This window comes from Myodes glareolus, chromosome 14, assembly GCF_982192425.1.
Source record: "Myodes glareolus chromosome 14, mMyoGla1.1, whole genome shotgun sequence".
In the NCBI taxonomy this organism is placed as follows: domain Eukaryota; kingdom Metazoa; phylum Chordata; class Mammalia; order Rodentia; family Cricetidae; genus Myodes; species Myodes glareolus.
The window spans coordinates 77,477,977-77,505,270 of record NC_142039.1 but is presented as its reverse complement, the minus strand read 5'-3'; the positions used below and the strand labels follow the sequence as shown (position 1 = coordinate 77,505,270).

The window sequence follows — 27,294 nt, the reverse complement described above, 5'->3', positions numbered from 1 at the left end:
ACACACGCAGACACAAACACACACACACAGACACAGACACACACACACAGACACAGACACACACACACACACATACACACCAAGCCCTTGTGCCTTTCAGATCTTTCAAAGTCAGAGGTTATAGACCAGCTCTGATCTGCAGAACTGTAATCATCTAACGTGGGTTTTGTGGGACTTCAGAGCATCAGGAAGGCAGCCAGGTAATGAATGAGCAGCTTCAGGCTCTCCTTCCGCCTTGGTTCACCATGGGCGTTTGCCAAGATAGCTAGCAAGAGTCAAGCGAGCCTGTAAAACAGCTCTGTCCGAGAGGCTTCCGTTTCTTAGCTTGCTCACAGTGCCTAGGGTGAGTGCTGCTGCAGTTGGGGGGTGCTGGGTCTACCCCAGGAGCTGAATCTCCTGGAGCAAGCAAATGAATGACATCCTCCACTCTCACCGGGTTCCAGCCACCCTCTCCTTGCAGAAATCAGACTTCGTCATGATGTCTCCCAGCTCACCTTAGTTGCCTTTATGACGCTTGGTTTTCTTGGCACCACCTGTTCATGTCACTGGCCCTGTAGCCCTCTTGGAGCAGAGCCTTAGACAGAATTGCCTGGTCCTGTCCACCAAGTATTCCTACTCTTCAGTATATAACACCTGCCATACACCCTGTGCACCCAGAGGGAGATAGATACTGTGGATGACGTGAAGCTGTTAAATGGACTGAAGTTAGCCAGTCATTTGGCAGAAACACTCAGTTAAATATGCAGTTGAGGCTAGGCCATAGCCATTTACACCTTTAGTCCTAGCACTCGGGAGGCAGAGGCAGGCGAATCTCTGTAAGTTTGAGGACAGCCTGTTCTGCAGAGCGAGCTCCAGGACAGACTCCAAAGCTACACAGAGAAACCCTGTCCCAAAGACTTAAAAATGAATAAATAAAATACGAAGTGAAATGTTTGGCCTAAAATGTCGCAGCATCAGAGGCACAGGCAAACCTTTCAGTTATCGTTGGTAGGACTCAGCGTGCATTCTTGCGAAGTTGCAACTCAGCTGCTTGCATGGCCTACTTTATCACTGATGGTTGTGATCTTGCTTTGGCTGGTGCTGATTGTCACATAGGTAAGATTCATAACTGAGGGTTATGAGTTAAGCAGTTAAGAGAGTGTACTGTTTTTGCAGAGGACCTGAGCTTGGTAACCCGCACCCACATTGGGTAACTGTAACTCCAGCCCCAGGGAAATCTAATGGTGTCTAAATCTAATGTTGCCTCTGTGGGTACAGCACTCAAGTGCATAGCTCATACCCCCATACATACACACACACACACACACACAAATATAAATGATTGGGAATATTAAATCTTTTAAAAAGATAATGAGTATTAATCCCTAGAGCAAAGAAAACAAAGACATGCAACAGATAGACTGGATATTCGGTTGCTTAAAATGCATTTATTTTAACATACACTATAGGGTGGTAATAGGGCCAATGAATTACATTTTTCTATTTTGAGACTCTCCTTTCTGTTTCTTTATTTGCTTGCTCTTAATAATTTTTCTCCGAGATAGGGTTCCTCTATGTATCCCTGACTGTCCTGGAACTTGCTTTGTAGGCCAGGCTGGCCCCAAATGCATAGAGATCCTCCTGCTTCTGCCTCCCAAGTGCACCATCACCACCTGGCAAGAATATCCTTTCTGAAACCCCCCAAGCAGAGAGTTTAGTTTGAAGGTGCACAGCGATGTCCTTAGCAGTGTGACGTGCGCTGTGCAGTGGATTTCTTACCTTTGTGAGTGCTTGTGTTGAGGGCTGTAAATAGAGACACGTTGGCTAAGGCCCATGGGGTCAGGGGTCAAGTCTGGTCAAACTGTCTTGATTCTCATAGAAAGCTCTGCTGTAAAAGCAGTTGTGTGTTGGGGGAGGGCGGGGCTCTGCTTTGTGGCTTGATTTTATTTTAGCTTTAAAAATATATATATATTATTAGTATCAATATTATTATTATTGTCCTTTTGATTTGAGATCACCCAAGTTCTAATTTTAAAAGCACAAGGGAGCACAATGTGCTGAGCGTCACAAGGAGCCAAGGGGAGTCCAGGTGTGGGGTATGAGTCGTGAGAACTCTAGGAGAAATGAAGAGGTTGTGCAGATGTGGGGTTGCCTTGTAGCTTTTCAGGGGTGCTTCCCGGTGTTTCCACACAGGCAGACGTCAAGTTCAGTTGGCTAGTTGCCTGAAGGCCTGTCCACAGTGAACAAGAGACTGTCTTCGGTTAGGATGAGAGGGCTTGTTTCCGAGTTTCCCTAGTGCTGGGGCTGGAACTCGCGACCTTGTAGATGCCAGGCAGGCACCGAGCCACACCCCCTAGTCCTGCTTCTCTGGAACTTGACATTGGTAAAGGCCTCAGCCACCCCCTCTGGCATCCGCCAAGCTATCTACCCACTTTGAATACCTCTTATGAACCCTTTGCTGCCCTCTTCCCACAGCCGCACGATCCTTTAGCTTCACCTCTGAGCTCCATGGTGGCCTTGGCGGCTTCGTGGGCCTGCGCACAGGGTCCTGCCAGCTCGAGATTCTGCGCTAGTTTTCCTAATGAGCCATTGTTTGCTTTTTAGCCCCCCCCCCCGTTTATAAAATATGCCAAGAGAACCAAACACCCCACTGTTCTCAGTACTCACTTACTTTCCCAAACCAAATGTTTATGTCCTTGAATACTAAACTTGAAGAAAAAAGGATTCCTCGTCGTGGGAAAGTGACAATCACTGAGTTCTTTCCGAGCGGTGGCCAGAGGTCTGTGTCTCAGAAACTCTGAGCTTATCGGTGACTTTGGGAACTAATCAGACCAGCTTCCTTTGCCTTGTGTGTGTGCACGTGGGAGCAGATCCTCTGTCTTCCCAAGATGCCTCTCAGCAGAGTTTAGTTACTCTTAGTGTACATAGTACACAGAAAGGAGATCCAGAGTCAAAATGGTTTAAAAATCATCCATTGAGCCTGCGTGCCAGTATGCCTAGCTTTAGCCAACTTGTAGACGAGTCAGTCGGTGCTGGATAGAATTCCTCCGTGGCCTCTGTGGAAGGCCCGGCAGCACCTGGGAGCTTCCAGACAAGTTACACCCTCCAGAGAACTGAGAACCTGAGGCTTGTGTTTTCTGGATGCTGACCAGGTGATCCTGATGTTCCCCTGCTGTGGAGTTCCCCTGGCCCTTCTGACTGGAATCACAGTCTGTCTGCCCACAGGTTGTGTTCTGAACACCCACACACGGGCTGCCTTCCTTGTGACTTTTCCACAGAGGAGAAACTTTCCCTTGTTACCTTTGCTAGATTGCTTAGAAGAGTGTAAATTGCGTCATTAATCACGAAATGAGCTGTAGGCATATTGTTTATATAAGTAAAAGAGACTGAAGGTGTTTGGGTCTGGTCCGCAGAGAAAAGAAAGGTATATCGCGTTTCTCCATCCCCTTCTTCTCTTAGACTCGTGGTGTCTAGTCAGAATGCATCCAGTGGATGTGGGTATTTGACAAGCCTTGGGCTTAGAGAGCATTATTTTTTATTAGACTTGTCATTCCTAAAGCCAGCCTTGCAGTTCACTCGAGTTTCGTCTCCAGTTTGTCTCTGGTTACTGAACCTGTCTTTTAGGGAACAGTTTTGAGGTGAGTTCTGTTCTGACCGATACCTATCCATGTTTGTCAGTTGGTGGACGAGTGAGTCGAGAGTTAAATTATACCCGGCAGAAGATAGGAGAAGAGGCTATGTTTAATCCTCAGCTGATGATCCAGACGCCGAAAGAAGAAGGCGCGAATGTCCTGACCACAGAGGCTCTCCTGCAGCACCTGGACTCGGCCCTGCAGGCCAGCCGTGTGCACGTCTACATGTATAACAGGTAAGGCCAGCTGTGCTGTGTGCATCAGTCAGCAGGTAGGCCTCTTGCTTCCATGAATAACTTTGCCTTTGGATTATTAAGTTAGTTTCGACCGTTTTCTGATAACTTTAGAACCCAGGGTTTTATCGATGTTACACAGTGCTACCGTTGATCACTTCCCAGTGCTGGTTTGTTTTTAGAGGTTGTTAGCAAAATACTACACATTGAATCTTCCTTATCCTTGGGACCCAGAAGTATCTCAAACATTTAAAATAAATTTATTTTGGAATATTTCCATGTAAGTAATAAGATTTATTGGGGGCAAGATCCAAGACTGAAGACAGACCTGATTTATGTTCCAATATGCCTTACATAGTATTTTAGTACATATTTTTGTGCAAAAAAAAATGGAGTTTCATTGTATGGAATATTCTATTTGTGGCATGCTTTCATCCAAAAGTTTCAGATTCTAGAGCTTCCCAGATGTCAAACTTAGTGATCAGGTATGTGGTCAACCATATCACATGCATGTTTGTCTGTATGTGTGTCAGTGTACCCCATGTGTGCAGGTGTGGAGTTAGAGAGTGTGTGCTGCCGTGTGGGTGTTGGGAACCAAACCTGGTCACCTGCAAGAGCAGCCAGTGCGCTTTACCTCTGAGCCATCTTTCAATAATGTATTTCGACTAAGTATCTTGGCATGGTCCACCAATGGATGCTGTTCTCTTGTGGGGGTTGCACGCTGATCTTTATCCCATTGCTTAAGATATTTTTTTCCCCAAATTGAATATTTTGTTCACTTGGTAAACTATCTCCATTACTGAACCTTTCCTTGGATAGTGTAATCTCAGCCAGCAAGTAAAGGGTAGAGGGAGGAGGAGGGGGAGGAAGTCAGGTTTCTTACTTTGCTTTGTACAGGTGATGTTCATTACAAAGCAAATGGAGGAGTGGTTGTTGAGTTTCCCTGGGAATTCTCTGGGATGTCTGAGTGAGGTAGATTCATACACATACCTTGTAAGAGAACAGAATTAACATCTGTTTTCCCCTTTATCTATAGTGACTTGTCTATCCAGTCAGTCCCTTCAGGGTAGGAGCCACATGCACATGTGGCCCCTGGTGGAGCAGGGGGGAGGTCAGATGAGCTTTGGGAGATGTGGACAGATCTTAGCAACCTGCTGTCCTCCCACCACTGCTGTGCACTGTAGAGAAAGTAGCTACCTGGTCTAGATGGCAGGAATTGCAGTCAAAGGCCTTCTAAAGCTCTTGGCATGCCCCGGGTGACCCCACATGTATCATATGTTAAGACCCACTCTGAGGCATGTGTCATTCACATGCTTCAGGACAAGACTGAAGGTTCTCTACTGTGAGGTGACATCCTTCTCAAAGAAGCTAAGACGGGCCCAGAGGGTTATGCACAGAACAAACCCTTGCATAGTCAATGTACCTATATTTTAGATGAAAAAAACTAAAATGAGATCAAATGGAGCACTTGTCCAAGACCCTAAGGTTATTAAATGATCAGTCCAGGTTTCAAACCCCTTCTTCTGGATCCACACCCAGTGAATGATCAGCAGTGTCTTCCTCGAGCAAACACAGAGAACTGGCTATCAGATGGCATTGAAAACCTACTTGTGATGTTGGATAGTCTATGCTGGCACTACACAGAATTAATGAAGTGTGTGTGTGTGTGTGTGTGTGAGAGAGAGAGAGAGAGAGAGAGAGAGAGAGAGAGAGAGAGAGAGAGACCTACATGATCAGCAGGTTGATAAGTAAGAGGAGGGAAGGAGAGATGGTGGATGAATGAGAAATACAAAGCCAGGCATAAGCAGTGCCCACCTTACATACCCCAGGTATGGGATAACAGCCAGGACTCTACATGAAGAAGAGCCATTTTCACCAGCATTAGGCAAAGAAAACTTATTAGCAAGAAGGTAGACTTTCTAAAGGGCACCTTTAAAGCAAAAGATGGGAAAATTCCAGAAAGAAGCGTAGGGAAGAGGGCACCAAGTCCTAAAAGTGCTCTTGGCCTCCTAAGAAGACCAATAAAATAGAGCACTCTGGGGGGTGTGTGTGTTAGTTTTTACTTTCATTCCTTTGGTTTCCCATCTCTTCTCTTCCCAAATATCCTTTTATTTTTGATTAACACTTATTTCCCCTAAACACGTTAAAAAGCCATGGGTTTAAGGTCGTGCCTACCAAACTGGGAATGCAGTCTACCTGGCAGAGGTTGCGTATAACATTTGTGCTTAAGAGCAGGAATGCTTCAAACATGACCTACAAATAACATCTGCTGGTTTAAAAGCAAAAAGATAAATAAAAGCCAGCAATGGCTTTCCACCTGACTATATCCAGCACTTGCTACACTATCTCAAGCTCCACTTATTTTGAATTTGTGATAATTTCACTGGATCGCTGCAGGTTGTTTAATGTGTGTAGAAGAGCAGATTAATGGTGTAAACAAGATTATTGGTAGAACACTTAAGGAAACAAGACTTTTCAAGTACTTCGGTAGCGTTCATTTACATAAACACCCCACATGCTAATTACGATCCAGTGTTATCTATTCATTAAAGCGAGCTTGCCAGCTTTCTGCTTGGCAAAAGCGCTGCTGGTTTTGACAGATGCTTCAACGTGATCGAAATTACAGCCTTTTGATAAGTCCCGTTGCTCCTGTTCTTAGCTCATTTCGTTGCGGTAAGAAGTGTTCTGTTTTACTTTTTTTTTTTTTTTTTTTTTTTTTTTTTTTACTTTTCTCTGCTTTTCATCCCAATAGGCAGTGGAAGTTGGAACATTTGTGCTACAAATCAGGGGAACTTATCACGGAGACAGGTTACATGGATCAGGTACCCGCTTTTCTTGTTTGCAAAGAGGGAAAAATGGTTCACAGTTACTGGAAACAACCCCAGCCACGAGCGTTATCCTAATGCTCTCCTGTTATTTTTGCTTTGACAGATAATAGAATACCTTTACCCTTGCTTAATCATCACACCTCTGGACTGCTTCTGGGAAGGGGCAAAGTTGCAGTCGGGGACAGCTTACCTCCTGTAAGTGTGGCCTGGGGGTCGAATGGCTTGGCTCTGTCACAGTTTCCGGTGTGCATTATCATTGTTTATTCTGTTTCAGTTTTGGACAAGGAATAAAAACATTGAAATTCCAAGCGCATTTTTTTTTGAGTGAATGGTGGGGGGGACTTCAGCAGAATGTTTTTTTTTCTCTTTTCAAAAACAGTTCTGTAGGCATCATTAAATTTCATTCACTTTTACCAACCTATTTATATGCAAATAAAATGCAAATTATCGAGCAGCCCGTGCAATTTTTTAAAAACTCTTTATAAAATGCTTGCAGTTACGCAGACCAGCACTCAGACCTGTAAGAAGAGAATTTATTGCCGGGTACATGTCATAAAGAAATACTTGAAGCTATAAGATTCAAGATCTTCCAGCAAAGTCATATATTAACCCTTCTTTGGATCGCAGTAATGATGTTTAAGGGGGATATACACCCTCTGTTAAGGCCATGACAAGGGATGCTTCATAGCCCCGGCAGTTGGGAATTACATACACCACATCATTTAAAGACTGATGGTTACTCAGTGTAGACATTTTTCAGCTAATTACGCAAGAGTTAGTGCTTGGGTTATTGTTTCCGTCCTGGCCGGCACATATCTGCAAAAGCAATTGGCAGTGGCCATCCCCTGACCTTCAGTGTACAGTTTTAGATGGGAAATAAGGGGTTTTGTGTTTTCTGGTTGGGAGAGTCTGCATAATGACTTCAGCCTGGTTAAGCAGCTACAGTGCGGTTTGAACCACATAACAGGCAGCCAAAAGCCTTTCTGGTCTGTCACCAGTGCACTTTCCAAAGTGAGTGTGGGGGAAGTGGCTGTGAGGGTGGTGATGGCAGGAGCCCATGGGGGGCTTGCCCATCCCACTGCCAGCCTGCCAGAGAGGGCACGTAAGAATGAATTGTTGGCGGTTACAGGTCAGATACTTGATTGGTGGCATTTAGAAAGCATCTTTTAAAACTAGGAGGCACTGATGTTATATTGTGATTCCCTCGTTTGGTTTTTAATTTTGGATCTCTGTGTCCTGCTTAGAAGTACCCACCCACTCCTCACTGGCTAATTTTTTAGACATATTAAATACAACGTTAGGGGATTAAAAGTCGCTGATATCTGTGTTAATTTGCAAGCTCCCTGCTGGTCCTCTTTAGTCATGAGTTCTTTTCCTGACTTGTTCACAAATAGCTTTGTTGGGGAGGAACACTCCATTTTCCCTTTTTACCCAAGTCTCAGAATTTTGCTTTGCACAGATGGAGCCACGGTGCCCTCCTGCCTGTCTGAAGCCGGTTGGTTTTCCATGGCCTCACCTCTTAATTTCTTTCGCAGAGGTAAGCCCCCTTTGCGGTGGACAAACTTTGACCCCTTGGAATTCCTAGAAGAGTTAAAGAAAATAAACTACCAAGTGGACAGCTGGGAGGAAATGCTGAATAAAGCCGAAGTTGGCCATGGGTACATGGACCGGCCCTGCCTCAACCCAGCTGACCCAGATTGCCCCGCCACAGCCCCCAACAAAAATTCAACCAAAGTGAGTTTCCAGAGACTAGGGGGAGAAAAGTCTTTTCTATTTCATTCTCTTCCTCTATTATTTTCATCTTAAAGATTTCATTTGCCATGAGTTTTGTTCCTTTTTAATGTGGTGTATGGAGCTAACGTTGTTTACAGAGCTAAGTTTTGCTGTAAGATTTAGCATAACCCTCATTAGTCTCGTTATTAATGTTTTCTCTGAAACAAACAAGCCCTTAACGCACTGGATTTTAACGAGGCATGTGACCTGCCTACTAATTCCCGTAATTATGTGGCTGTCTTTTCATTACAGCCTCTTGATGTGGCCCTTGTTTTGAATGGTGGATGTCAAGGTTTATCCAGGAAGTATATGCATTGGCAGGAGGAGTTGATTGTGGGTGGCACAGTCAAGAACGCCACTGGAAAACTGGTCAGGTAATCCGACACAGTACTTATTACATCCCGTACTTATTATTGGACTCATGTTAGTCCTAGCTAGCTGTCCACTGTCAGTAAATCTGGGGGAACATGAGCACATCAGGCCAGTTTGCAAAGAATTCTCACGGGGAAGTTTTCTAGAATGGATTTGTGATTTCCACTGGAGCTGTAATGGTTGGCTTCAGGGTTTAGAAACGTCTGCCCTTTATGTAGACTCGTGGGGCAAGAAAATCCAGTCATAGTGTGGGATTGAGTGGTGGGAGCTTCAAGAGTCAAAGCCCAGGAACTACAGCCCACATGAGAGTTAGCCTTTGTGCAGCTGGGGACTCCAGTCAGTCAAGCGTCAGGTGTTCTGTCTGAAGTTTTCTCCCTTGGGACCCTGTCTCTGGGATTTCTGCACAGAGTGAGTGTATGGCTGAACCCAGTGTATCTGGTCAAGCTGTCTACTCCCCTCTCCTTCCTGTTTCATGGAATAGGAACTGAGAAAGGAAATTGCCTATTAATTTAATTTTGGGGTCTATCTGTAAAAGGTTTGTAAGGTTACACCTTTAATATGGTACATCAATCTATTAAATACAATAACCATCCTGGTCTTGTTTGAATGGAAACATGTGCGCACAGAAGACAGACGAAGTCTGGGGGAGAGCTGGGGGGCGCTCACGCGGGACCTCACATTGCACACACTGCTTGCTGGCGGTGCTGACCTGCCTTCTGTCCATTTACCCTGACACAGCGCTCACGCCCTGCAGACCATGTTCCAGTTAATGACCCCCAAGCAAATGTACGAGCACTTCAGAGGCTACGAGTACGTCTCTCATATCAATTGGAACGAGGATAGGGCAGCAGCCATCCTGGAGGCATGGCAGAGGACTTACGTGGAGGTGAGCCCCTCCCTTGATGTCAGGGACAGCTTGTAACTTAGTCCAGTCTTCCTCTCCTCATTGGAAACATTGTTTCCCGTTAGGTTTAATGGCATTTTCTTTGTTACTGAGTCAGCCAGTACTCACAATACTGTGCCGCCCAGGCAGTCTCAAACCTTACCCTCCTGCCTCAGTCTCCTGATTGTTGGGGTTACACTACCTCCCTCAGATTAATTTTCAAGACAGATTTTAATTCTGAGAACTACATGAGATACAAGCTTTTCTTTATCCAGCTGTGTTAAGACTTAGGAGTAGTGTCTGAAGAGACACTCTTTCTTAGCGGGGATGCCCTGAAACATGCCTAGTAACTACTATGGACTCCAGAGTCCAGGCATCGCAATGTGAATGAAAAAAAAACAAAAACACTGGGTGAGCAAGAAAAGGTGTCTGGAAAACATTAGCAAGACAGAATCTATTCACAGCTGCAGGCCCCTTGGTCAGGTCATGTGACAGGAGGCTGGCCTTTGTTTCCCAAGCAGTGACCTCTATGGAGCTGCCTGTGACCTTTTGAAAGTGGCCAGCAAATGAAGTGGGGGGAGGTGGAATTTATAAGAATGAGCCTTTATGGATTAAGAGAGAGCAGTCCTCTGGCTGTGGAGGGTGAGAGAACCTTAGAGTTACAAAGTAACACACTTTAGGTGTCTTTCTGGTCTGCTCTCCCTTGGTCTCAGTAACCCACTATAGAGGGAGGTTCCTCTTCCCTCCTCCTCTGACCACTGAGGTCACATGGGACCTTGTGAAGCATCAGCAAACAGTATGGTGTGCACGGTGGTGTTCCCCCAAGGTCTGTGCTGGTGAAGCGTGTTGATGCTTTAGTTCCTTTTGGGAATTTAGCCTTGTCTTGTGACCTCAGGTGGTTCATCAAAGCGTTGCCCCAAACTCCACTCAGAAGGTGCTTTCCTTCACCACCACGACCCTGGACGACATTCTAAAATCCTTCTCTGACGTCAGTGTCATCCGCGTGGCCAGCGGCTACCTACTGATGGTAATTCTGGGCTCCCCTAGGGTGTGGGGTGGTCAACTTGGTTTGAGCTTGTTTGTTTTGGAGCTTTTAAGCTGCTGCCCCTAATGTACAAGTACACCCTAAGGACACCCAAGACAGGGACAGCTCAGCCTTGTTGTGTGATGTTTGGAGTGCAAGATTTTTTTTTTTTTTTTTTTTGGAGTTAATAGGTTCTACCTTTGGATGTGGGGCAATGGGAGGGGGGGGAAACATTAGAATCCCCACACATTCTAATGTTTGGCTCTTGTTTTGTGTCTTTCCCCCACCTTCTCTCTCCACTCCCCTTCGTCCCCCTTCCCCATCCTTCTGCTTGCAGCTTGCCTATGCCTGTTTAACCATGCTGCGCTGGGACTGCTCCAAGTCCCAGGGTGCCGTGGGGCTGGCTGGCGTCCTGTTGGTTGCACTGTCAGTGGCTGCAGGATTGGGCCTCTGCTCCTTGATCGGGATTTCCTTTAACGCTGCAACAACTCAGGTACTGCAGGGACCGTTCATCGCTGCCCTCTGGCCAACACTTTGCCCAGCGTGCCAGCCCCCCTGTGTGTCTATCTCACCTAAAGAGTCTGTAAAGCCTTTTCCATGAGGATGCCATTTATCTTGGGGCAGGGCAGGCTCCCACTGGGCCAGTCTGGTCTGTGGGCTAAAAACCTAGAGAGCTGATGAAATGGTTTAGTAGGTAAAGGCACCTACTATGCAAATTTGGCCATCTGAGTTCACTCTCTAGAGCCCATATAAAAGGTGGAAAGAGAGAACAGGCTACAGAATTGTCTTCTGACCTTCACGCAGTTGGCTGTGTGGTGTGTATGCACGCACACACACCATGTACATGTACACAAATACACATTCATACTTTTTTTTAGTTCAGAGATGCTCTTGGTAGGTAGAGACATTCACTTAGAATAGCGTATATCATTTACTGGTTCCTAAACTCCAGTAAGCATTAGAATCACACTGAGAACACAAAGATGGCTGGGCCCGGTCTATATGGAGGTACTGTCTTATATTTCCAGCTTTTCTCACTGATGCTGAACTGGGGATCATTAGAAACTACAGCTTTAGATACGAGTCAGCTGGTTTTTCACTTTTAGTTCTAAAATAGACCTTAGAAAGAAGCTTGTGAGAACATCTCTGAGTTATAACTGAAAGATTTTAGGGATACAGACTGCCGGATAAGTATGTTGTCCACCAGACTGGCATGAGCTCTCCTTTGGCACCTGTGGGGCACTAGCAACCATGTTTCCCTGTGGGATCTTCCCTGGCTAATGCTGTGGTTGCCTGTGTTTGCTGTAGGTTTTGCCATTTCTTGCTCTTGGTGTTGGTGTGGACGACGTCTTCCTCTTGGCACACGCCTTCAGTGAAACAGGACAGAATAAAAGGATTCCGTTTGAGGTAACAGTAGGAGGAAAAAAGGATGTTTGGGGGACTCTTAGCCCACTCTCTTCCTTGGCATTTGTCCTGTAGTTTTTCTGCTGTCTGATCAGTCTCGAGCCAAATGACACGTCACTCTGAGAAACGCCAAGAGCCCCATTTAGGGTGCCCATGGAAATGTGGGGGTCTTAGCATTGTACCACATACTCCTGTGCCATCTCTTCTCAAAGCCCAAGTTTGTTTCTATGGTTCTTTTTGGCTATGGGTTTGCATTTAAGTCATTGTCTTCGGCTTTCCGATTTGGGTGAATATAACTGTGAGGAACACATGGTCTTGAGGGAGACAGCAATAGAGCCTGGTGCTGGAGTCAGGGTGGTTGTGGCCTTTCCCTGTTCCTTAAACCCACTACAGCCACTATTAGAAACTGCCACCACGTCCTCTAAGGGGTGGCTAGCACAGAGGCAGCCCTCAGTACTGTGGTTTGTCTTCCTCAGGACAGGACCGGGGAGTGCCTGAAGCGTACAGGAGCCAGCGTGGCCCTCACCTCCATCAGCAATGTCACTGCCTTCTTCATGGCTGCCTTAATCCCTATTCCTGCACTGCGAGCATTCTCCCTCCAGGTGAGTTGACGGTGGACAGCTCCCTGTGGCTTGTCTGGTCCGCGTCTCCTCTCTGCCTCACTTGAGTCTAGTGCTGATTTTTGCAGATCAAGTGCATGGTGGCAGCATTTGGGCCTTGGTGCTGCTGGGTAGGTGCTTCAAGGCATGACCTGGTACTCCTCCCAGGACAAGTGCTGGGGCTCTTTGCTTTCTTACACCTTGTTATCCGGGAGCTGTTCACTTGTGGAATTGTGCTGTGCAGGCCAGCAGGCCCAGGGATGCTCCCCGAAGGCCTCCTTGGCTGACTCCTCTTTCTAGATTGCTCCCTTCCAGTCACTTCATATCTCCCCTCCCTAAACGGCCCCACCTTAAGGCCTTAAAAGACTCCACTGGTGTAGGCAGCTAGAGTTGCTGGCAGGCAGTGACTGTCACACTATATGAGGGTATGTTGACCACTTGGCTGTGTCCTGCAAGGGGTATCTCTTGGGGTTCCTTGTGTCCGCCGCCTTTTTCTTGTTGGCCTCTGCATTTCTGTCCTGTCCTTGCGGTTCCTTGTTCCCTTCTCCGGCTGCTTAAGCAAGCTTAGATTGCCTGCTGCTCACTGTGTGTGCAAAACCTGTGTTGCAGGCCTCGTTACTCTGACAGCTTCCTCCCAACCAGGTCCTCCTATACCCAGGCTGTCAGCCTGAAGAGTCTGTTCCCTGGGCCAGACCTAGTAGTAAGTCACAGTTCATAAAAAGTCTGAAGCAGCCAGAGCAGCAGGTTTTTGGGTAGTTCATGACATGGTGGAAGTTTCTTGAATTAATTTCAAGTTTTGAAGCTTCGGCTGAAGGGAGCATTTGTCTCTCTTCTTCTTAGACTAGGCTGTCTTAAGAAAACTTCATGAGGTGGCCAGCTGCCTGAAGGACCCTCTTTGATGTCCTGTGTGAAGCTGTTGTCAAGTTTGTACTCTTTCATGAGCTCTGCCCATCACCAGATGCTGGTCACAGAATGGGAAGGTGACAGATGATGCATTGTGTCCCTATTTATACTATTAAATACACATTTGTCACCTAAGTAGAAACGGTCACCTGCGTGTTTGAGCTTCATCTCCCTACCAGTAGAGACCCTGCTGTGGGTGAGGTGCAAGGCCTCCCGAACAGTCAGTGAAAGATCTGAGACTGAGAGAAGAGCTTGTCCCCTGGCAGTCACAAGCACCAGCTTCCGAGAAAAGAAAAAGATACGAGGAAGAGGCCTGTTGTTATTAACGTCAATAGAAATAAAGGTTAACAGTGGTTCATAAGTAAAGTCAATCTGAAACCTGACAGAGCCTCAGGGAAATGGAAATAGCCAAGGGTTCGTAATGGGAAAGACAAGGGAAGAAATGCCTGTGGCCTTGGTACCCGCTCGGTTTCAGAAAGCAGTTTGCACAGACATGCATCTGCTACATGCTCTTATGTCTGCTCTCGATCAGGTGCGGCTGACTCTGGGATAGAGCTGCTTCTGGAGTCTTGCAGTAAGAGGCCTTCTGCTCGGGTTCCCTCTTCCACTCCCTGTCCCCTCGCTGTGCCCGCCTCGCTGTGCCTCGCTCTGGCTCTGCTCTGCGCCAGCTCCTTTTCTTTCCCTCACTCTTGGCTCTCCTCTCCTCTCCTCTCAGTACTGGTGGTGCCTCAAGGCAACCTCTCCTCCCTTAATGACACCCCACGGTGTGGTCTCTCCCCGAGGATAGAAAAGCCTTTTAGGAAATCCGGTGTGCTAAGTTCTCCCCAGGTAAGCACCTCTACAGGGATGAAATGAGTCCTTTGCGTTCCTTTTCGTGTGTGTCCGTCACCTGTAGCCACCAAGAGTATCCGGAGAGAGGGTGCCCAGAGACATTCTGTGCTGTAATAAACCACAGTGACATTTGGATTTTTTTCCTTGTGAAACTTCGATTTTTTTTTTTCCCTGACCAAAATTGTAGCGCTCCTTCCCTCAAAGAAATAGCTTGTCTCCTGGTCAGCCTTCATTGTAGTGTCGTTCCTCAGTGAACCCCCCCTCCCCCCACAAGAGCAAGACCCTTACTCGTTCTAATGATAAAGGTTTGCTTTAAATGTTCATTATTCTGTGTCATCGTCCCCCTTCTCTCCCTGTATATGTGACTGTGTGAGCGTATGGGTGTGTAGGCTCCACACAGATGCCGGAGCAGGACATCAGGGGTCTTCCTCCTTTGCTGTCTGACTTGAGAAAGGGTCTTTCACCAAACCAAAGCTCATCAGCCATCTGGGCTGGATGACCTTACGTAAGCTCCACCCCAATGCTGGGATTACAGGAAGTAAAAGTAGTATTTAACTTTTTATGTGGATACTGGGAATTGGTTGTGTGAAAAAGCTTTTCCTGGGGCGATGCAGCACATGCGTGTCCACTCACACCACATAGAGAACCTGTGACACAGACCAAAGTACAAGTACCACCAACGTCCAGCTTGGTGAACCAATGATTTTTACTTATTTTAGTGAGGGGTTACTTACAGGAGCAGGACAGCTACGCCACCAGAGCCCACCCCAGCCTGGGTGAGAGCTCACAAAGCTAGGAACCTGAAGCCCACTGCACAGTCTGCAGGCAGCTCAGCAGGTTGGATGTGTACTCTGCCTCTTCCACACAGCTGATTTGATCTCAGGCTTTTCTTTGCAGCTTGGCTCTGCTTTCTCTGGTAGGGAGGGGACCTAGTGAATCTGATCGTTCAATTTCAGGGACTTCCTAAAGCTCTTTGATACAGTGTTTCAGTTCTGGAGGAAACTGTTACACAGCCGACTTTGAAATCAGGTCCTCAGGTTTTCAGAACAACGACTCTTACCCACTGAACATTCTCTCTATGCCAGGCCCCTTCTGTTTGTGGCAGTGGGATTTTAATCCAGGACCCCACAAAGAAGCAGTCTACCTATGAACCACTCTTAACACCAATAAAAGGTTTTAGGTTAGGGTCCTGCCACAGGTGTCTCAGCAGGACCACTGCAGGTGCTTTGGGGGTTGGGCAGCGTCTTCAAGCCGAGTAGCTGGATTCAATCCACACCAAGATTGTTTCCATCAGATTCTCTCTCTGTCTTAGAATTTCCTTTTGTTGTTTAAGGTTTTGTCTTCTTTTGCAGAGACCACTCTGTCTTGAGAAATTCTTGCTAGTTACTTTTAAGTTTTTGGCACCCATGGGGGATGTTGGCATTTGTTTTCTTTGCAGAGAATGGTTTCCCCTAACTACGTAACACATCGTCAAAAAATAGGTTAGAAGGGGCATTGCTTCCCCCTCTCATCCCTATGCTTCCATCTGAGTGAGCAAAGATAGCTGCCTGTCAGACTTTCTGAGGAGTGTTGCCATGGCTACACCTGCTGCCTGTGCCCTTGTGAGCCTTACTGGCTCAGGAGTCTCTGCCCTCACTCTTGAGAGATGCCTTCTACTCCTGCCTCACTCTTGAGAGATGCATTCTATTCCTGAGCTGTAAACATGGCTGGAATTAAAAGGCTAATAGGATTCAGCCAAGGCATGACTGATTTCATGGAAAATCTCTAGTCTTATTCCTCCCAGAATTCCCTGTGTCTAATTGGTCAGTGGTCCATACCTAGTGTGAGTATGCCCTTTCAGGAGTCACCAGCCCTAACAAGAGCATCCAAATCAGTTAAGATGAGGACTTTGCATCGGACCTCCATCTGAATCAGAAAGACTGGAAAGCCAGTCTTTCTAGGTAATCGGTTCTGTCTGTGGCCAACTGTCTACATCCTGGTTACTATCGGAACGCAGTGGGTGCCAATGGACAGCCTGACCTCTCATCACCTGTCTCAGGACTGAGTAGGTTTGAGCCAGGAGTTCCTCTATTGTCTTGTCTCTTCCTTGTTCCTCCTGGACCCCATTCTCATCTTCGAAACATTTCTCAGGAAGCCTTCTTGGACCAGCCACTCTGTCCACCCCAACACACAAGCACTCACCGCCTGAGCTGCTGGGGACCTGCTTTTTAAAATGGCACCTCTCACTCAGCCTTGGATCGGATTGATTTGTAGCTCTGAGGGCAAGGTTTGTCTGTGCTGTCTTGGTTTCTCCAGCACCCAGCACAGATTAGACTTCACAGAGAAGGCATGTAGTTCCTAGATAGCATCTCCTGTCACAGTAGTGACAGGACCTTGTCATGCATATGTGCTGCTTTATAAGGAAACACATTCATTTGAGCTGTGGTTAACCTGTTCTGTTGGAGTTGATGAGAGCCTTTGAAAATCGACTCAGGAAAGAGTTGGCGTGATGTAGAAGACTTGGCTGTTTTATGGCTCTGTAGACTTAACAGGGGACTCTTTATTGAAGGGCATCTCTTGCAGCTCGCTCTTCCACCTGGAGCATAAACCCCCTTCAAAAAGCCCTTTGTGAAGTGTCTCCTAGTACCAGTGATGGCCAGGCTTCCTTTCCTCACCCCAGCCCATCTTCCTGTTTTGAGACGGCCTCAGAAGCTATCCTTTTGAGAGCTGTACTAGGGGATTTTACTTCTTAAATGAATTTCTGATTATTTTCTTGGCTATTTAGCATCCCCTTCCAGTTCCTTTTTTTCTGCTTCTTGTTCACTTCTCAGAACAAGGACTTTGCTTGGATGTCCTGTCGACTTTGCCTAATAACAGCCCAATTTTGCAATTTTTACTAGGTCAGCAGGAGATTTGCCCAAGTGCTGCAGAACCTAACCCTGTGTTTATTCTAGGTTATAGAGTGGCTTTTGAATCCGTACTTATTTATTCTACAGACTATAATCACACACAGGAATTTCTTTCTGCTTAACTCTCCTTGACCTTGGCTGTTGCTCCCACAAGCTGCTCCCGAGGCTATTTGGAACGTGCCTATTAAAAACCTCAGGGGACGTGTGTGAAATTTTACTTCATGTTTTAAAGGTGACACGTTGCTAGACTTGATCTGCTTTATATACAGATTATTAATCAGGGTTGTGGAAACTCTTAGGAACGTTCTAGGAGGAAAATACTTATTTTTGCTTTGAGGTAGAACTTCTCAAGTCTTTTCTTTGCCTGGCTTTGTAGATGTGATCTGGTTAGGTTAGTAAGTCTGTAATGGTTTCACTCCAGCCTGTATAAATTCTGGGTTTTGTTCCATTTTAGTTACACACAGCGTCTTAATGGTGGGGAGAGAAGAGGGAGACCCTGCACTGTCTGGCAGCTCTGCATCCCTACGTAGCAGCAGGTTGTTGAGAGATTACTATCCAGAACATTTTTTTGTGTGGGGTCCTGGGGAGATGGCCCAGTGGTTAAGAGCCCTGTCTGCTCTTCAGAGAACCCAAGTTCTCTTCCCAGCACCCACATATCCGCTCAACGTTGTTTGTAACTCCAGTCCCAGGGATCTGACTCCCTCTTCTGGCATTTGTGAGCGCTGCATGCACGTGGTACACATTTGCTAACTGGGAGGTCTTGATGACTTCAATTGCGTTTCTGCCCCAGGCTGCTGTGGTCGTGGTGTTCAACTTTGCCATGGTGCTGCTCATTTTCCCAGCCATTCTCAGTATGGATTTATATAGACGGGAGGACAGGAGGTTGGATATTTTCTGCTGTTTTACCAGGTATGTATGTTTTCAAGGGTCCTGGGGCCTTTGCTGGGCATAGAAAGGTTGTTTATAGAGTCTGAAGGGAATGTAGCTAACCGTGTTTGGGCTGGTGTGATGGGGGCAGGAAAGGGTACTAGACAGAGGACTCTTTAGCACGTGTGGGCTTCCACACTTTCCCTTCCCCAAACTGAATATGCCCAGAAACCTCCCTAGAGGATCTGCTGCTCGTGGTCTTTCCTTCCATCGTGAACCTGTGTTTGTTCGGAACTGTTTGGTAGCTCTGTGGAGCAGAGGAATGCTGAAAACCACTTGTGTAGAAACACAGGGTGGTAGGTTTTGTTTTTAGTTTTTTTAGATCTTTGGAGTTGTACTTTGAAGGGGTTTATCATTATTTCAGGGTCAGTTGTGCCATTGTCTTGAACCTGATTACATCGGTGTCCAAAGCAGTCAGGTGATGCTTCCAAAGAAAATCAGTGGTGTCAGTGGCCAGCATCAGGTCCTCAGCAAAAGTGAAAGCCCACTTTCTCCACCGTGACCCCACACTACGGCGTGTTTCTTCCTTTTCTTTCAGCCCCTGTGTAAGCAGGGTGATTCAGGTTGAACCACAGGCCTACACAGAGCCTCACAGCAACACCCGTTACAGCCCGCCACCGCCCTACAGCAGCCATAGCTTTGCTCACGAGACACACATCACCATGCAGTCCACTGTCCAGCTCCGTACAGAGTACGACCCTCATACTCACGTGTATTACACTACCGCCGAGCCCCGATCCGAGATCTCCGTGCAGCCTGTCACCGTCACCCAGGACACCCTCAGCTGTCAGAACCCAGAGAGCACCAGCTCCACCCGGGACCTGCTTTCCCAGTTCTCAGACTCCAACCTTCACTGCCTCGAGCCCCCCTGCACCAAATGGACGCTGTCTTCATTTGCTGAGAAGCACTACGCTCCTTTCCTCTTGAAACCCAAAGCCAAGGTAACCTTCCACCGTGTGTAGCTTCCTGCCTGGAAGAGAAAGATGTGAACTGTTGGCACCTTCGGGATCCATCATCATCATGTTCATGTATGCTCAGGACAGGCCCGCCAGAGTCAGATTGCAAACCTCAGGGCCCCTCTAATGAGCCAGCTCCTACATGGGGAGGCTCCGTGAAGCAGATATTACTATCTATGAGTATAAATGCGTCCCTTGCTTTATATATATTTTCATTCTTCATGAGATTACTTAAAAAGGTGATTTAGTGTGGTTTGTTTTCCCCTCTGGGAGATGTCTGGGCTGTTTATGTGGAATGGAGTAAAGGAAGCAGTTGGTGCTGGTATTGGAGGAATCAGGAATGTGCTTCTGGGTCTCATCCAGTGCCCTTCCCTCTGTTGCAGGTTGTGGTAATCCTCCTCTTCCTGGGCTTGCTGGGGGTCAGCCTTTATGGGACCACCCGAGTGAGAGACGGGCTGGACCTCACGGACATTGTCCCTCGGGAAACCAGAGAATATGACTTTATAGCTGCACAGTTCAAATACTTTTCTTTCTACAACATGTATATAGTCACCCAGAAAGCAGACTACCCAAACATCCAGCACCTACTTTACGACCTTCATAAGAGTTTCAGCAATGTGAAGTATGTCATGCTGGAGGAGAACAAGCAACTTCCCCAAATGTGGCTGCACTACTTCAGAGACTGGCTCCAAGGTAGGCTTACGGCAGGCCGCCATCCTTCGCCGCGCCCCAGGCTCCCTGACAGTGATTCCCTTCTGTCTACCGTATGAAAGTATTCCATTGTAATGGAGCAGCTTTCTCTTATATGTGTGTGTGTGTTTGTGTGTGTGTGTGTTGCATGCATGTGTGTGCATCATGTGTGTATCTGAGGTCAGAAGAGGGCACTGGGGCTGGAGGTGTGGGTACTGGGAACCGAACCCAAGTCCTCTGCAAGAGTAACAAATGCTCTTAATTGCTGAGGGCCTCTCCAGCCTGTTTTGTAGAAAGCCCCCTTCAGTGGCAGCCTCCCAGCTCTGGCTTTAAAAGCTTACAACTGTGTGAGTAAGAGCCCTTCCATTAACGCTTGTGTGAACACACACCGGGGAAAGACATTAGAAAACGGGGAACCTGGAGGTCTATTGCTCCTTTTCCTTTTGGAGGGTGGCTCCTTTGGTGACCAAGAGAAACTGGAGTCTTTGGTGGGATTTCTGAGCTGTCTGTTAAATTACAGCCTACTGTAACAGTGGGTTTGGGGCTTGCTGTTGCATATTTTGGACATTTTTTAATTTGTGTTCCTTTACTTCGGGTCCCTAGCGAATCAGAGAGGAAGGTGTAAAGATTGCTCACTCCACCGTGTCAGCATCTGACACTGAAGTGGTTGTGTGTCTCGCTCTTCACCCTGACCTTGGCGCAGCTCAGCTGTCTTCCAGAGAGCTCCGTACCAACCTTCCTTCCATTTGGCAGGGAACTTAGAAATGCTTACCACATCCTGCTGTTCCATGGAGAGGCAAATCCTGCTTCTTCTTCCTCCTCCCTCCCTCCGTTTTACCTATAGATTATGTGTGAAGGTGTCCGTGTGCATACACCATGGTGTGCATATTGAGGTCAGAAGACAGCTGTCCTCTTCCCACCGTGTGGGACCTGGGGATTGAACTCAGAACAAGCACCTTTAACCCTCTCAGACACATCTCTAGGAAGTACTATTAGTAGGCTGGAGGAAAACGTAAGATGGGCTAAATTTGCTTCTGACTGCTGACTGGTTCCCAGAACATCTGTTAATGTTGACATGGGCAGAGCGCAGTAGACAATCAGGACCATTAACCACACAATTCAAGCAAAATTGCTTTTATTGGAGCACCCGAATAACAACTCCAGCATTTGTTGGCTTAGATTATCCCAGTGGCTGTCTTAATTTCCCACTTAATTAGGCTTATTTAAACACATATTTAAGTGCGCTTTTGTCTTAAGTCAGTACTCTTGCATGTAAAGATCGGGCAGCCAGTTTCCCCTATAAGTCCCCATTAGGTGATAAACAACTTGATTCGACAGGAATCGGTGTTGAGCAGTGACGAGAATTTGCTTGTACATGTGCGCCAGGTCCCACTTTGGGGAGAGGTGGAGAAAGCATCAGGAAGCCCTGGAGATTAACTTGAATCCACCCCCAGTTTTATTTCCTTACACTGGGTTCTCCATGCATTATTTTTTTTTTAAAGTAGTGAATTAACAAAGAGCCAAACAGTTGCCAGAGTTTCTGCTTTTCACCGCCCCCCCCACACACACACACACACTGACCAAAGACATGCAAATAACTTGCCACAAATGACAAAGAGGTCTGCTGTGCTGGGTAGAGGAGGGTGCTGCTGAAGGAGCTCTCAGTGTCTTCAGTCAGTGACTCCCTGTTGGTGAGGTAGGCTGGGGCTGGGAAGGGTGCAGTAGATCCCTTCTGTCTGCTTAGACAGTATTAAAGACAGTCTCTAGTAAGACCCAAAACATTCGTATGCATAGATATCTGTAATTTGAACTACGGTTTGGTTACTGAGCAAGCAGGACCCAGCCAAACTGGTACATCAGTGCATGCTAGGACATCAGAATCCCACAGCCCTGGAACTGTCATGCCTCAGTGGGTCCTCCAGAGCGCTGCTCACAGACAGGCGGGCTCTTGGCTGCTGAGGCATTTTTCAGACCTGCTGAGTGTTTGCTCAGGCCCCTGCATATTTCCTTGGAGGAAACAGCTATTCTCACAGCGGTGTTTCTTCCAGAGACTTGTATGTCGTGTTGAAGTCCATTCAGCTACACCATCTCACTGGCCTTGGTTAACACTCCAGTGGGTACTCTGTATTTTCACTCCTGGAAAAATATTTAATGGCTTATAGAGGGATTATTATCTCATGCCATTTTGAAAGTCAGTTCTGAGGTAGAACCCAGGGCAGCACTCTCCCTTTGAGGTATATCCCCAGCTCAAAGGACAACCATGAATGTCCGCATAAAGGAGGTGAATGAAGTTAGGGTTGAAATCTGTGCATCCTGTGCAGGTGGCTTTCATTTTTAATGGATGCTGAGGACAGAGATGATCCTTTCACTTCCAGGGGCTTGTGTGTTTGGGTAATTCCTGTAGCCCAGACTGTCAAATGTTTCTAGTAAGAACTGCAGCTGAAATAAATATAAGGTTCTGCTGTAAACTGTTGGAATGTAAATGTCAGCCAAGGGGCAAGTGTGTGGTGTCCAGCCCATGGTAGTTGAGATTTTCAGTGGTTAGTCAAAAATACTGAACTAGTTGTGAAGGAACTCAACTATTCGTGAAGTCAGTAACTGTAGACTGCACTGGGGCCAACATTGTAGGAACCGCGTTCTGCATTGGCTGCGGGGCAGACCCTGCAGCTCTGGTCGTCTTTGGCTTCCCTAGGCAGGGCAGAAGTCCTGTGTGAACAGCACACCGCTCTCAGAGTGGGTTTCCATACCTGTGGAGGCTGGCTCTGCGCTGCCTGGGTTCAAAGCTTCGCTCCGACTCTAACCTTTGCAGACCTCAGTTCTTTCACCTGTAGGGTGGGGAGGATAATGCTAATTGGTTAGAACTGAATGCTAAGGAAGGTGGATTGCCTGGAGTAGCCCTTGGTAGCCCTTGAGCACTGAGCCCTGCAAGTCTGGAGTCATAAAAGCTCTCCTCTCTCCCAGCTTGGCAAACAGAGCAGGCCCCTCATAGGGGGTTGGGGAGTGGTTGTCCTCCCTCTCTGTTTATTTTTTTTTCCTGAATGGGGGTGGGGAAGGACTTTGGGTCATAAAATCACATCTGCTCACTGCTGCCTGCGCAAACCTGACTGTGAAAAGGTCTGTCTGAGACTGGAGATTGCCACCCTGGTGGTCCCTCTGTCTGCCTCCCCCAGCCCCTGAAGTCCGGGGCCCACGGGTGACCCAGCCTACATCCTGGAGACTATGCCCACATCATAATAATGTTGGAGGGAGGCTTTTGTTTTATGGGCAGCCCTACTTCCTCCCGCTCCCCAACAATGCCTCACCATGCTAAGCATTCACAGAGCATATATTTTTTTGTTGTTTAGTTTTGTTTTGTCTTTGAAGTCCCCCTCGTCCTGTCCTAAAATGAAGTAAAACTCATCTCTCTAAGCAGATGTATCTAACACAACAGGCACAGACAGGGCTCTCCTGAGCACCTGGGACTTAGGGGGTCTACTGGGGAGGGGGCTGGTGGGGGTGTTGGGGAGAGAGCCCTCCAGGCAGTACTTAGACCCTAAGGCTGGGTCACCAGGGCCCTGTTTTCTAGTCCAACACGCTTATCTCTTTACTGCTGTAGCCAAAGTGTCAGGTCTGTAATGATGGTTTTGATTACAGAGGCCAAGCCCAGCTGTGTGTGGTGAGCTGGTGGGCTCCCCCATCCCCCAAGCCCAGAAAGCTCTTTTCCTCCCCTCCCAGGGCTTGCGGTTTGTCATCTGTTCTCATAGAGCCTCCTTGTATTGGCCTGTGGCTTCCTGTTCTCAAACAAATCCAAATTCGCCCTGAGGTATTTCCCCGTGTTTCTTCCCCCCCACACACACACACCCCTTCACGTGGAGGGGTGGCGGAGAGGAAGAGAACAGGAGGAGAGTGAATAGGTGTTGGCTGTGATCTTTACACAACCTGGCAGCGGAACCCACAGCTTGTATTAGCTACACAAGTCAAACAGATGGATCAGATTGACAGAGCTGTGTTTGCTCGCCTGGGCTCCAGGGGCAGTCAAGCTGCTGTTGGAGGCTAGGAGCTTGCATGGGATTTCATTGCTCTGGGTAGAACTTCTGGTCCTCTTGGGGCACTCCTGACATAGCTCCCTGTGTGGCATGAAATGGTTAATGGATGTAGTGTGTGTCTTTCTCTTCTCCCTTGCTGCTTGATACAATAGTCATGAAGTTAAAAGGAAAAAAAAAGAGTTGAGCTATAGCCATGGTGGAGCTCATCTTTAATACCAGCACTTGGGAGGCAGAGGCAGGTGGATTTCTGTTAGTTCCATGCCAGCCTCCTCTACATAGTGAGGTTGAGGTGTAGGCCAAGGCAGGCAAGGATACACAGTGAGACCTTGAAGATCTTTCTTTCTTTCTTTCTTTCTTTCTTTCTTTCTTTCTTTCTTTCTTTCTTTCTTTCCTTTCTTTCTTTTCTTTTTTTTTTTTTTTTTTTTTTAGAGTTACTTTATGTAGCTCTGGCTGTCCTGGATCTCAACTATGTAGACCAGGCTGGCCTTGAACTCACAAAGATCCACCATCTATGCTTCCTGAGTGCTGGGATTAAATTAAAGGCTTGTGCCACCTTTCCACCTCCTCCCTCCCTCCCTCCCTCCCTCCCTCCCTCTCTCTCTCTCTGTGTGTGTGTGTGTGTCTGTGTGTCTGTGTGTCTGTGTGTGCACACATGATAGAGGGCATTGCTGTTAGAGTTTCAGGCAGTTGTATTCCCCTCAAAGTGAGTTCTGGGATCTGAACTCGGATTCCCTTGAAGAACAGCAAGTGCCCTGAGCCATCTGTCCATCTCCTGGACTTTTGCTCCTTAGTTTGAGTAAATCGTGTGTGTTCTTGTCCCCCGGCAGCGATTGGTTAGCACTGCAGTCCTTTGGTAAGTGAGAGAAAGCCGCAGATGAGGCCCCTGCCCTGCCCGCTGTCCTCAGCGTAATCCCTCTGAAACAGGCCCTCCTGGTCCAGGTTTTAATGTGTTGTACACATTTGCTGTTCGCAGGACTTCAGGATGCATTTGACAGTGACTGGGAAACTGGGAGGATCATGCCAAACAATTACAAAAATGGGTCGGACGATGGGGTCCTCGCCTACAAGCTCCTGGTGCAGACTGGCAGCCGAGACAAGCCCATTGACATCAGTCAGGTATCCCACTGTTCCAGTGTGAACAACAGGCAGCAGACCTACAGAAACTGGGCGGGCGGTGTGGGGTTCCCACTTGTTCCGTGAGGACCTGAGATGATAGGAGATGGTAACTAGGTGACCTCAAGCCGGCCAGAAGGCTTCCCTTTCCCTTCTTGTCAAGAGGGGGGACAGGTGTTGCCTTTAATGCCAGAGCAATGATGGTGTTGACAGTGCAGGCTTTTCCCAGTGACTCATACTGTAACACTCATCAGGATGGTGTATTCAGACATGGGACAATAATGGATTTGTGGTTGGATGGGTGGCTTAGGAGATCAGAGAGGTCACTAGGATGGTGACCTTGCTCACCCCTCAGTAGTGAAAGCTCTTCTCTTTGATAGTCTTCTGTATTTGAAGCACCTGGACTCTAGCATCTATCCCTTTTGGTTTCTTCAGGCACATTCAGGGGTACGTCTGCACCCTGGATTTGGAGTAAGGTCTAGGCCTCTTTGTGGGTAGTAGTTTGCTCTGTACCTTTAGGCAGAAACTGTCATGTTAATGGCTCTGTATGCTATCTTCTCCCTTTTGCTGGCGCTAAAGGTGACAGATTTACAAAGTACATGGTTCAGTCACTGTGGCGTGTGAGGTTTGGTGCTTTATAGTGGCATACAAGGGGCTGTCAGGTCTGACATGGGTATGGCAGACCAGCCTGCCTGACAGGATAGCAGAGACGTACTGAATTGGAGTTAGGGATCAGGGATGCCTGTGGTGGGGCCAGGCACCAAGATACCATTTCCTCTCCCGGGAGAAAGAAGAGCATGCCGCATGCACGGAGGCCAGGAGCTGTGCTATGTAATTCCAGAACAGTCTGAGGACCTACAGTTGTTAGCGATCCCGTGGATTAATTGAATCCAGATCCCTGCCGTCTACCGCTCTCCCTCTCTTCCACGCTCTTTATTCCTCCACACTCTTTCTCTGTGAGCTGCTGTCACTGGTGTTTTTCATTTTGTTAAAAAAGACCGAACGTTGGAAGGAGGCCTGGATCTAAAGTAAACAGGAAATTTTTTTTCGGTGTATCTACCGTATTTATAATCCACACTTCGTCTCATAGTGTCTTTGACTCAAGTAAAGCCCACAAGATCTACTGTGGGAGCAGATGTGGCCCCTGAATCTGACCAGGGCTCAGAAGTGAGATTGCTCAGAAAGGCTCTGGCTTTGCATCCCTGTCTTCCACTCTCTGGCAGTGGGCATTTTTTGAATGTGCAGGTCATCGGAGGCTGTGTTAGCAAAATTTATACAGATGTTGTTTTATTTTATAGCCCCTGCATTTACTGGGTGGTATTTCCTTCAGTGTTAACAACAGAGGTTAACTACACACAGACGTGGATGGGGATGCTTGCCAGGTTCCCCCCCCACCCCGCCCCTCCTATAAATATGTTTTTCCAGATTGTTCATTACCCGCCTTGGCTGCAGACAGTCTCTTTTAGCATTCAGATTTAATTGGTTCAGCCGATTCCTGGGCCATCTGCAGAACCGTGTGTTTGCTGTAAACACACTGGTGATTGCATCCCCCAATAAGTGCGTTTTGAAAGACATCAAAGGTGTTCTTGTGGGACTTGGGGCACTGTCAAGCCATGGGTATTCTGCTGTTTGTTGGAAAAGTGGGTACAAAGCTCTGGTCTCCCAGCAGGAGTGTGTTTACCCCACAGCCCGCTCTGAATGACCTCCGTTCTTCCCGTTTTTGTAGCTGACTAAACAGCGTCTGGTGGATGCAGATGGCATCATTAATCCCAGCGCCTTCTACATCTACCTGACGGCTTGGGTCAGCAACGACCCCGTGGCTTATGCCGCCTCCCAGGCCAACATCCGGCCTCACCGACCAGAGTGGGTCCACGACAAAGCCGACTACATGCCGGAGACCAGGCTGAGAAGTAAGTAGCCGTCTGTCCGGAGAGGCTGGGGTTTCTCAGAGGCTCCTTTAGCTGCTGCCTGGAGCTCAGCAACAGCCTCCTTCGTTGACACTACCCAGGGTTCAAAAGTGTAAATAGAACAATATATTTCTCTTAGTTTAAAACTCCGGGAGACAGATGAGGGTGTGTAATGGAATACAGCCCTGCACTCTCACTTTGAGAAATAAGCGTTTCTAACCTCCTTTTGTAGCTCAAACGCCAGGCGTTTCTCCTGATGCCAGCTGTTCCATGTGAAGCTGGGGACGCCTCCACGTTGAGTGTTATTTTACTATTGCCGAGTTTTAT

At 47.4% G+C, this 27,294-nt stretch overlaps 1 protein-coding gene across 3 annotated transcripts in view; it reads left to right on the top strand.

Moving 5' to 3' along the window:
* The window catches only part of Ptch1 (patched 1), a 65,596-nt gene that overhangs the window by 23,029 nt on the left and 15,273 nt on the right, over positions 1–27,294 (top strand). For all 3 annotated transcript variants that reach the window (XM_087896656.1, XM_087896655.1, XM_087896657.1), the window contains exons 3-17: positions 3,658–3,847; positions 6,597–6,666; positions 6,776–6,867; positions 8,208–8,406; positions 8,698–8,819; positions 9,556–9,703; positions 10,596–10,727; positions 11,062–11,217; positions 12,033–12,131; positions 12,605–12,730; positions 18,140–18,258; positions 18,815–19,217; positions 19,616–19,925; positions 24,921–25,063; positions 26,787–26,970. In XM_087896656.1, coding sequence (XP_087752782.1) covers positions 3,658–3,847; positions 6,597–6,666; positions 6,776–6,867; positions 8,208–8,406; positions 8,698–8,819; positions 9,556–9,703; positions 10,596–10,727; positions 11,062–11,217; positions 12,033–12,131; positions 12,605–12,730; positions 18,140–18,258; positions 18,815–19,217; positions 19,616–19,925; positions 24,921–25,063; positions 26,787–26,970 — 2,493 coding nt within the window. The remainder of the gene's footprint in view (positions 1–3,657; positions 3,848–6,596; positions 6,667–6,775; positions 6,868–8,207; positions 8,407–8,697; positions 8,820–9,555; positions 9,704–10,595; positions 10,728–11,061; positions 11,218–12,032; positions 12,132–12,604; positions 12,731–18,139; positions 18,259–18,814; positions 19,218–19,615; positions 19,926–24,920; positions 25,064–26,786; positions 26,971–27,294) is intronic.